The sequence below is a fragment of the Callospermophilus lateralis genome, chromosome 18, assembly GCF_048772815.1.
Source record: "Callospermophilus lateralis isolate mCalLat2 chromosome 18, mCalLat2.hap1, whole genome shotgun sequence".
Taxonomy (NCBI): domain Eukaryota; kingdom Metazoa; phylum Chordata; class Mammalia; order Rodentia; family Sciuridae; genus Callospermophilus; species Callospermophilus lateralis.
In genome coordinates, this window is record NC_135322.1 from 8,820,961 (window position 1) to 8,832,280 (window position 11,320).

Below are 11,320 nucleotides of genomic sequence, written 5' to 3' on the forward strand. Positions count from 1 at the left end.
TCCTCCCCGCCAATGTCACCTCCTGGTGCCCAGTCAGTCCCCCACCTTGGCCAGGATTACCCTGGAGATCCAGGCCACGGCAGATGACATCACTCCCGGCCCAGGCTTAAAATCTCCCCATGTGAGGGGACCTGTTTCCTTTAGCCTCTGATGTCTGGTGACTCTTTCCAGGACCTGGGCCACCAAGAGAGCCCTGTCCCTGCTTTCTGAAGGTGAGTGTCCCCAGGAGAGACAGAGGGGACAGAGGAAGGGAGCGGGAGGGGGGAAGAGGCAGGAGCGGGGGAGCCGGCCCAGCTGTTCCCAGGGCCCGGTGGGTCTGCTCTGGAGGTCCCAGGCGGCGGGGTTAGCTCAATAATCCACCTGGGACAGAGGTTCTGTCCCCTGTGTGGGGACCCGGGCCAGGCTGTGCCCCGCAGGAGGCAGTGAGGGGCCTAGGGGTGCTGAAGGACCGGCGGCCCCTGGGGGTTGATCCCACTCTGTTTTCTTGTCTTTGCCGGGAATTTCCCCCTATCTGTGGGTTATCCGCGCACCCACCTCCCTCCCGCACCCCGATGTCTTCTGGCTCGGGGTTGGGATTTGCCTAAATACTACTTGAACAGGTGGATGAGGGACAGACATGGAAAGGAAGATGGGAACGCGGGGGAGGTGGGCGCGGGGACCCCGGTGGCCGGGAATGGCTGACGTGGGGATCCCTAAGGGTGACCTGATGAGGCGGGGACCTCGGTGCAAAGTGGTGGCCACACGGCCGGCTCCTGTCTCTCCGACAGAGGAAGCTGCACAGAGAGAGTCTCCACAGGGTCCCTGTCACACACTGGGTGGGACCCAGGGCCATGCTCATGCTAGGAAATGCCGCAGCCCTTTTTATTTATTTTTATTTTTTTATTTTTCAGTTTTGAGATAGGGTCTCACTAAGTTGCCCAGGCTGGCCTCAAACCTGCCATCCTCCTGCCTCAGCCTCCCACGACACTCTGATTATAGGAGTGTGTCCCCAGGCTCTGCTCCAAAAGGGGTTTCATTCTTTTTTTTTCCCTTGGTACCATGACTGAACCCAGGGGTGCTTAAGCACTGAGCCACGTCCCCAGCCCTTTTTACTTTTTATCTCGAGACAGGGCCCGCTAGTTTGCTGAGGCTGGCTTTGAACTCGCCATCCTCCCGCCTCAGCCCGGAATCCCGCGGCTGGAGGGTCCTGAATCCGAGTGGGCGGGGAAACCCTGCCAAGGGCTGAGGGGGGCCACCCAGTCTGCGTTCCAGCCCTGCCCTTTTCTCTGTGTGACCTTGCGTCCTTCCTGTGGCCTCTCGGGCCTCCATTTCTCCATTTGTAAAGTGAGGACAGTGTCCAGCCCCAGGACTGTTGGGTCAGGTGAGTCTGGGAAGCCCAGGGCACGGGCCTGGCCTGCGGAGAGCGCAAGGGAGGGGCAGCCTCCTCCCCTCCAGGCCGATTTCAGGTGAGGGGCCGCGATCTGGGTCTCAGAAGACTGGGCTCTGTGCCTGGACGAGGTCACTCACGGGACCTCAGGGTTGACGGGGCCTCTCTTGGTCTGGTCTCCTCCTCTGAGGAGTGGACCTCTGGGCTCCAGGGAGAGCATCCTCCAGCCTTGTGGCTCACAGGGGCCCAGGATCTGTCCTCTCTGAGCGTCAGTTTCCTCCTCTGGAGGGCGATACATTAGCTCCTCAGGGACGTTCCCCTGGATTCTTGTTCCCGGCTCCGAGACCCTGGGTGCAGAGTCTGAGCGGCTGGGAGTCCCTGGCAGCTCCTGCCGTCCTCAGCTGCCTAAGTCTCCCTCCGTGGCAGGCTCTGGCCTTGCACCTGTAGAACAGGGTCACCTGCGTGCCTGTCCCCAAGGAGGGTGTGCGCCTGCAGCCCACCTGTGAGGAGGACTGCTAGGTGGGGACCTGGCACCCAGTGGACGCTGAACAGCAGGGGCCCCGAGGACCAGCCTCCAGCTTCACAGGTTGCTGGCCAGGGCAGGGACCCAGAAGTCCCTTACTCAGGGCTCTCCAGAAGATGGTGAATCCTCCCTGTTTAAAATTCAACGGGGCTGGTGCAGTGGCGCACACCTGTGATCCCAGCACCCCGGAGGCTGAGGCAGGAGGATTGACCGATTGAGGCCACCCTGGGCAATTTAGCGAGACCCCGTCTAGGAGAAAAAAGGGAAAGAAAAATTAAAATAATGGAGCAGTGCAGGAATTGCTGCTGGGCACAGGGTCAACTCCCGAGGAACGGTGGGAGTTGAATGTGCGTCCCTAGAGACTTTGCACAGCAGGCTGCGGATGGATGTCTGCAAATGGTCTCTGGAAGTCCTTAGGTCAGAAACTGCCGAACCCAGAGAAAGGGCTCAGGAGATGATCCGTGTCACTGTTTTTGTTTTTTGGTGGGGGTTCTGGGAATCCTTAGCACTGAAATTTTTTTTTTTTTTTTTAACTGGGGATTGAACCCAGGGGCACTTACCCACTGAGCCACCTCCCCAGCCCTTTTTATTTTGAGTCAAGGTCTCCCTAAGCTTCGGAGGCTGGCCTTGAACTTCCAATCCTCCTGCCTCTGCCTCCTGAGTCATGGGCCAAGGCGCGGGCTCACATTTTATCGTTACTGTTTCTTGCTGTTGTCTGGTCTGTGAGGCTCACTGGGTGCCTGACCAGTGGATGAGCCTTGAACCTTGAGCTCCTGGAGGCCATGCTCATCAGCAGCCCTTGACCTTGGGCGAGTACTGTCTCCCCTTGGCCTTTAGATTCTCCACCTGCAGGACAGACGGTCCCAGGTGAAAACCCCAGGCTTTCCGGAGTGTCGGCTGCTCCGCCTGGTGACCCAGGGCAGATCAGTGGTGGAGACAGGAAGTCTAGGCCCTGCCAATGGTCCCCATCGGGGCAAGTGCAGGGTACCCCCTAGTCCCACCCATTATTGCTCCTTGGGAAGTGGGAGAGGACAGAGGGAGCCTGGGCGGGGGCTGAGAGGAAGGGTTGGAATCCTGGGCCTGGAGGAGTTCTCGTCCCTAAACTGGGAGCCTCCCGGTAACCCAGTCTGTGCCTCCCAAGGTCATGCTGGGGACTTAATGACCTGCTGCCTGCACAGGGAAGGCTGGAGAATTAGCCATCTAGTGCTACGGAAAAAATCTCCCCCAATCAGCAGCAAGTCAGCAGCTTGGAACCATAAACAATGACCTTATGTAGTTTCTGGGGGCCAAGAATCCAGGACCATTTATTGGGTGTCTCATGACATTGGAGTCAGATAGGGACCAGGACTGAAGTCACTTGACCGCTTGTCCCTGGGTCTGGGGCTGAGGAAACAGTTTTGTGGTTTTAAGTATTTTTTTAGTTGTGGATGAAAACACAGTATCTTTATTTTTACGTGGTGCTGAGGATGGAACCCAGTTCTTCAGACAGCGAGGCAGATGCTCCACCACGGAGCCCCAGCCCCAGCCCCAGGGGAGACAGTTTTGCGGGTAGCTCATTCAGGAGGCCAACAGGCCCCACAGATGTCCTGCAGACTGTGTGAGTGTCCTGAGGACCCTGGCAGCTGGTTTTCCTCAGGGCGAGAGCTAGCCTTGTGCTGGGGTGGAGACCAGGTCTTTGAGCAGCTAAGCCTGTGCTCTGGCGCTAAGCTACCCCGGGTCTTCTGCAATATGTTCTGGGTTACACAGTCAGCCCTGCTCACTGTAGAGACCACGCAAGGATGTGAATGTCAAGGGGTCAGGATTATTGTGCCTCTTTGCAGGGAATTTGATGCTTAGGATCTAACACGATTGTTTTGGGTACAGTGGTGCACACCCGTAATCCCGGCAACTGTGGAGGCTGAGGCAGGAGGATTGCAAGTTGGAGGACACCCTGGGCAATTTAGCAAAAACCCTTAGAAACTAAGTCTCAAAAATTTAAAAAAGGGACTGAGAATGGAGCTCCATAGTATACCTTCCCTGGGTTAAAAAAAAAAAAAAAAAATCTGGGCTGGGGATATAGCTCATCTCTTAGAGTGCTTGCCTCGCATGCATAAGGCCCTGGGTTCCATTCCTAGCACCAAAAAAAAAAAAATAATAAAAAAGGAAAAAAAATCTGTTTTTGTGTTATTGTTGGTCTCTCCGAGCGGAACTCAGAACCTCAGCTCACGAGAACAGAGCTGTTGGTTGCCGGCTTCTTCCCTGTGCTTGGGAGGGAACTCAGGGCCCCAAGCATGTCAGGCCAGCGCTGAACCTCAGAGCTGTGTCCCCAGCCTCTAGTGTCCTACTGCCTGCCACATCCCTCGTTCTTAGAGCAGGCTTAGAAAGCATTTATTGAGCCGGTCGCAGTGGCACAGGCCTATAATTCCAGCCGCTCAGGAGCTGAGGCAGGAGGATCCCGAGTTCAAAGCCAGCCTCTGCAATTCAGTGAGGCTCTAAGCAATTTAAGAAGATGCTGTCTCAAAATATAAAGTAAAAGGAACTGCGGAGGTAGCCCAGGGGTAGAGTGCCCCTGGGTTCAATACGCAGTCCTGGGGGCAGTGTGTGGCGTTGTCTTTGGAGTTTTTAGATGGTTGTGTTAGACAAGGCTCCAGAATGATGTGGGTGGGACACTGTCTTCTTAATTAAGCCTAGCATAATTTTTCTCAGTATTATGCTAGAGATCTCCTAGATTTGTTCACATGGGCTGGGGTGGTAACCAAAAAAAGAAAAAAAAATTCACAGAGAGAGTTTATTTATTTATTTATTTTTCCTTTTGGTACTCGGGATTGAACTCAAGGGTGCTTACCACTGAACCATCCCCAGTCCTTGTATTTTTTATTTTGAGACAGAATCTTGCTAAGTTGCTTAGGGCCTTGCTACGTTGCTGAGGCGGGCCTCGAACTTGCAATCCTCCTGCCTCAGCCTCCTGAGTTGCTGGGATTACAGGCTTGAGCCACTGTGCCTGGCTGGCAATGTAAATGTGTCCATACTGAAGGCATATTGCTGGGACAAAGGAAAGACGGCATTTTATTTATCTATTTACTTATTTTTGTGCCAGGGAATCAAACCCAGGGCCTTGCGCATGCTGGGCATTTTATTTGGATCAATGTTCCTAGTTTGTTCCACTCTGCGATGGAACCCAGGGCCTCCCGCATGCTACAACCCTGGCATCACTGCCATTTTAGTGTGACAAAGTGACAGCCAACCCTGTTTGTCTGGGACTCTTCCGGTTTTTGAACTGAAAGTTCTAGATCCCAAGAAACCCTCCACCCTGGAGAAGCTGGGACAATTGGTCACCTGCTCTCCCGGGTCAGGCACAGAGAGCAAAGATGTGGGGAGCAGAGGGTGCTGAGATCAGGCCTCGGGGACAGAGGGGGACGGGAGCTTCCATTGAGGAGCCCCCTGGCCCCCGTGGTCTGCTCGGCCGGCCTCATGCAGAGGGCCACTGTACAGTGGAGCAGACTGAGGCCCAGCATGAAGGGCCCAAGGTCACATCTCAATGTCCCCTTCTCTTGCAGGTCCCTGACCTGGGCCTTACACCCCCGAAGATCATGATGGCATATATGAACCCGGGGCCCCACTACTCCGTCAACGCCTTGGCCCTGAGTGGCCCCAGTGTGGACTTGATGCACCAGGCTGTGCCCTACCCCAGTGAGTCGGCCTGCCTCCTGCCCTCCCTGCTGCCCACTCTGGGGGAGGTCCTCTGGGATCCCTTGCCCTGGGAGGAAGGTGCTTATCAGGGTGACTCAGAGGCCATACCCCAGGTCCATGTGCAAAACACTGTGACACTGACACACGTCACTTAGGGACAAGAGCATAGGGCATTTCTAGAAAGTTAAGGTGGAGTTTCCCTCAGGGAATAGGGAGTGGAAGGTGATCTGGAAGGGGAACCCAGAAGAAGTTCCATCTGATCGCAAAGTTGGCGAGCTGCCTTTCTTCTTAGATACTGAGGACTGCACCCAGGGCCGCTTGAGCACTGAGCTATATCCCTGGCCCTCTTGGCCTTTTATTTTGAGGCTGGGTCTGGCTAAGTTGCTGAGACTAGCCTCCAACTTGAAACCCTCCTGCCTCAGCCTCCAGGATTGTTGGGATTACAGGTGTGCACCACCACGCCCAGGCACAGCTTTATTTCTAAGAGAAATGGGCATTCAATGTTTCACGGCATTGTTCTTTATAGCCATATTTTTTTTTTCTTTTGCAGTTGAACTGTACCCATCTGCCACTTTTATAGGCTAGGACTGGTTGAAGTTCAGCCATAAGGAGTCAGGTATCTCTTGGAGAAGGAGTTCAGCGTTAGCCCTGGCAAGGCAGTGAGGTTCCACTGCTGAGGCTGAGGCCAGAGTTCAAGGCCAGCCTCAGCAAGTTAGCGAGACCCTGACTCAAAATGAAAACTAACAAGGGCTGGGAATGTGGCCAGTGTCCCTGGGTTCAATCCTCACACGAAAAAGCAAACAAAAAAGAAAGTTCAGAAAGTGGGGAAACCTCGTCTACACCTCCTGTTTAATAATATAATAATAATGAGGATGACTAATCACCACCCAGGGCTTCATTTTTGGGTGCTCAGGGCCCCAGGGAGCCCCGCTGCAGGGGACAGAGCAAGGTCAAAAAGGAGAGAAGAGACTCCACCTTCCCGTAGGCACCTGGACACCCACGAGGGACTTCCTGGGTCCCGCCCGTCCTCAGGGCGCCCCACCGGCACCCCTAGAAACCCGAGGCCCCTGCTTGCACCCCATCAGGCGCCCCGAGGAAGCAGCGGCGGGAGCGGACCACCTTCACCCGCAGCCAGCTGGAGGAGCTGGAGGCGCTGTTCGCCAAGACGCAGTACCCGGACGTGTACGCCCGCGAGGAAGTGGCGCTCAAGATCAACCTGCCCGAGTCCAGGGTCCAGGTGGGGCTTCGGGTCCCTCCCACCCTGTGGTCTTCCTGGGCCCCTCCTCAGACCCCAAGTGAAAGGAGGAGGGAGGCGCCACAGAGGGACAGCCAAAGTTATAAAGTGGCCCAAGCCTCCCTGACTCCCGTTCTGTCACTGTCACCGCCCCTCCCATTACTCTCACCCCACTGTCTACCAAGCGCACTCCCACCTCAGGACCTTTGCACTCGCTGTGTCCTGCACCTGCAGTGTTCGGTCCTCAGATAACCAAAGGGCGTGTCCAATCACTGCACCAGCCTTTGCTTATCAATCCGTCCATCAGAAGTCCTCTGTCCGTCAAGGAGACTCGACTCACCAGAGCATTTTAAATGGCAGTCTTTCCCGCTCCCTCAGCTCTACAGCTCCCCTTTATCCAGCTCAATTATGTCTCCCAAGTATTTATCATCTCCCCAAATATGATGATTGACTTATTTACTGTTCACTTAAGACCCCACTAGATTGTCAACTCCACTGATGTATCCCCCAAGTAGTAGAAGATGGTGACTAACTGAACGGGCTGACCGGATGGTGCATGGATGGAGAGATGAATACGCGTGTTCTTTTCATGCTGGGTATCAAACCTGGGCCCCTGCACGGGCTAGCGAGCGCTCCACCTCTGAGCTGCACCCCAGCCGTTGAATGAGTATATGAATGTGTGCGTGCGCAGTTGGACGGGGGAAGAATGAATGAACATGTGCATGTGTGATGTGTGTATATGTATGCTTGCATGTATAATTGGACAAATGTATTTTTGTACCTGTATATATGTACGTGTATATATGTGTACATGCACGTATTTATATATGCATGCATGTACGTGTATGTATGTGCACATAAGTGTATATGCATGCAAAGATGTGCATGTATGCTCACGTGCGTGCCCATATGTGTGCGTGTGCACATACACAGCATGTATGTGCATTTATGTGTATATACACTCGTGTGAGTGTATGTCGGAGGATGGAGGAACATAGGCACGCATGATAGGGTGGGTAAACGTGCATTTGTATGTGGGAGGCTGTGGGTATGCATGATTTCTGTGTGCATGATTGTGTGTTCACATGCGTGGTCAGTGAGTGGGTGTATGCAGGAGTGCCCTGTGTGCGCATGCTCGGTGGGGGATGGCCAGCATTGGGGAGGAACAGATGCCAAGTAACTGGATGCCGAGTGGAGACATGTGACTTTGGCACCTGTCGCCTGTGAGCCTGCTCACTCCTGGCCCCTGGAGGGCTCTGGATCCCCCTCCACTCACTGAGCCCAGCCCCCTCCTCCCCCCAGGTCTGGTTCAAGAACCGCAGGGCCAAGTGCAGGCAGCAGCGGCAGCAGCAGAAGCAGCAGCAGCAGCCTCCTGGGGGACAGGCCAAGGCCCGTCCTGCCAAGAGGAAGGCGGGCACCTCCCCGAGGCCCTCCCCGGATGTGTGTCCCGACCCCTTGGGCGTCTCCGACTCCTACAGCCCGCCTCTGCCGGGCCCCTCTGGCTCCCCGACCGCGGCAGTGGCCACTGTGTCCATCTGGAGTCCAGCGTCAGAGTCCCCTCTGCCTGAAGCCCAGCGGGCTGGGCTGGTGGCCTCGGGGCCCTCTCTGACCTCAGCCCCCTACGCCATGACCTACGCCCCGGCCTCGGCCTTCTGCTCCTCGCCGTCGGCCTACGGCTCTCCCAGCTCCTACTTTAGTGGGCTGGACCCCTACCTGTCCCCCATGGTGCCCCAGCTGGGAGGCCCAGCGCTCAGCCCCCTCTCGGGCCCTTCCGTGGGGCCCTCCCTGGCCCAGTCCCCCACCTCCCTGTCCGGCCAGAGCTACGGTGCCTACAGCCCCGTGGACAGCTTGGAATTTAAGGACCCCACCGGCACCTGGAAGTTCACCTACAACCCCATGGACCCTCTAGACTACAAGGATCAGAGTGCCTGGAAGTTCCAGATCTTGTAGAAGGTGCTCCCTCAGCCTCACCTGGCCTCTGGTCCCCTCTGGATCTGCCTCCTTGCAGCTTAGGTCTCAGGGACGGCAAAGCAACCAGAACCAACCAGAACTGAGGACAGCCAGGCTTCCTCAGGCACCGTCTTGAGACTCAGAAGCAGCTGGCCCCAGGCAGCCCCCCCGACTCCAGCCGCCCCACAGCCGGGGACAGGCACTCAGAGCCTCGGCCACAGACTTCAGAGACCTGTGCTGGGACGTGTCCAAAGAGAAAGCAAACCCACTGTGCAGTTGACAGGGGTCACCATCGGGTCAGAATCACTGCACCCTTGAACAACAGGGGAGCCTCTGTCCCTTACCTATCCACGAGGACACTTCCTCAGCACATGGGTAGGATCCCCAGAGATTCCAAGGGCGGATTCTAAGAGGCTCCCCCGGGAACCTTAGGTTAATTATACAGCTATGTGAAAAAATTTGCTCGGAGACTTTACAGGCTTCACAAATGTCAGGCTTACGTGGTAGATTTAAGAGGCCCTTTCCTATAAATGCATGACTACGAGATCCGTGGATGTGTGATGTTTATGGATAAACAAATGTCTGATATGTCTGTGGGTATGTTTTTTCTTTTTCTTTTTTTTCTTTTTTCTGCACTGGGGATTAACGATTGAACCCAGGAGGGCTGTACCCTGGGCTACAACTGCAGCCCTCTTTATTTCTTGAAATACGGTTTTACACACCGACAAGCACTGTGAGAACTTGAGGGATCCAGGTATTTTGATGCTCTGCGAGTTGGGTGCTGGGCTGGAGAGTGGCTCTAGGGTGGAGCTCTGGCCTGGCAGGCAGGAGGCTCTGGGTTCCATCCCCAGCACTGAAAAAAAAAAAAAAGACAGAGGGAGGAAAAGCTTGAAAGTGTGGTGCTCTGGCCCACCTCCTGGCTGTGGTTTGGGGTGGGGGAGGCGGAGCCAAGAGCCTTTCAAGAGTGGCTTCTGCAGGTCGAATGGGAAGGGAGGACTGGCCGGGGTTGGGTGTTGGTGGTGGCTCCGCAGGCTCTCCCCACGGAGCCCTGGCTTGGAGCGTCTGCCAGTTACTATGCTATAAATGCTCCCTGGGTGGCTGCTCCCAAGTTGTCCATCTGAGGTCACCAGGCTTGGAGTTTGGCATAGATGTGCCCAATCTCTGTCCCCTGGGGTCAGAAGGAGAAAGCCTGGTGGGAATGGAGCCTGGGAGGGGTCAGATGGCTTTTCCAGCTTTACACCAGGAGAGGGGCACACCTGGGCACGACCCGGGGGCAGGCTCGATCCCTGGGGCCCTGGAACAGCCCAGCCACTTCTGCAGCCTGAGTCATCCTGGGCTTTGGGACCTGAACCTCAGGAGTGGCCCAGGGTCCAGTGAGGCAAGTACAACAGATGACCCATGTTGGGGTGCAGACTAAGAACCTGGTCAGAATCCACAGGAAAAGGATGGGAAAGAGATGGCCTTGGGCTGGGTCTGTGCAAAGAGTTCAGGACTGGACTCTGCCCACTCACTGGGAGGTCTGTGTCTTGTGCAGATAATTCAGAGGGTGCTTGTGTGAAGATATGGGGAGGGGAGGGGACACAACACAACACAATGTCCCAGAGGCCCAGGGTCAACAGGGTGAGCTTCAAGAGACCCTGGTGCTGGGAAACCTTCCAGAACTTTCTGAGCTGCACAGAGCGAGGACTTGAACCTCAGGAGGCCCATGTCCCTCTTCCTGGGCTCATTTCCCCAGCTGTGCACCACGGATGTCAAATGTCCTGCTTCCTAAGCCACAGAAGCTGACAGGGCGAGTGGGGACAGAAGAACTAGGCGGGTGCCTCCCTGGTTCCGCCTCTGTCCTCCCTTTCCCCACTCCAGGTCCCCTCCCTGGCCAGCCAGAGTAAGAATAAATGAATGCTGAATCCGGTTAAGTCCGGGTGATTTTGTGATTGTTCACCTTTTTCCTGGAAGGGCAGAATCCCTGGGGCAGAGACACCCTCTGTCCTTCCAGGGCACGGTCCCAGCCACTCAAGGGAGAATATGGGCAGGGAGGTTGGGGTGGCATAGCCCCTAGTCCCAGCAACTTGGGAGGCTGCAGGCAGATCACAGTGCGACTTAGTGAGACCCTGTCTCAAGGGAAAAAGAAAAAAGAAAAAACACAGGCGGAGGTCTGGAATCCTCTGCAATTTGGGGGGTACTAGGAATTGAACCCAGGAGTGCTTAGCCACTGAGCCACTGAGTCCTTTCTTTTCTCCCTTTTAGTTTTTATTCTGACATAGGGTCTCCCTAAGGTGTCCAGGGCCTTGCTTTGTTACTGTGGCTAGCCTCCATCTTGCAGTCCTGCCTCAGCCTCCACCTGTGCCACGGCTTCTGGCTCTCTTTCAATTTTACAACAACCCCTCAGACAGATTATTGTTATTATCCCTGTTTCAGAGGTGGGGAAACTGAGGCAGAGTGGGGTTGGGCATTGCCCAAGGTCCCTCATGTGGGAAGGAGTAGAACTGGGCCTGAGGTTGTCTTGTTGAGATGATGCTCTCCCTGTCCCAGTCCTGCCTTTTACTCTTGCTGGCTCTGCTGCTTCCTTTCTGGGTCTTTC

At 55.4% G+C, this 11,320-nt stretch overlaps 1 protein-coding gene across 1 annotated transcript; it reads left to right on the plus strand.

The window, feature by feature from the left end:
• The first annotated feature begins 5,458 nt into the window (after positions 1-5,458).
• On the plus strand, positions 5,459-8,742 carry LOC143384093 (cone-rod homeobox protein). Its single transcript, XM_076839162.1, has 3 exons — positions 5,459-5,558; positions 6,644-6,795; positions 8,095-8,742. Exons 1-3 carry the CDS (start codon positions 5,459-5,461, stop codon positions 8,740-8,742), a joined length of 900 nt encoding a protein of 299 aa, XP_076695277.1.
• Positions 8,743-11,320: the final 2,578 nt, after the last annotated feature.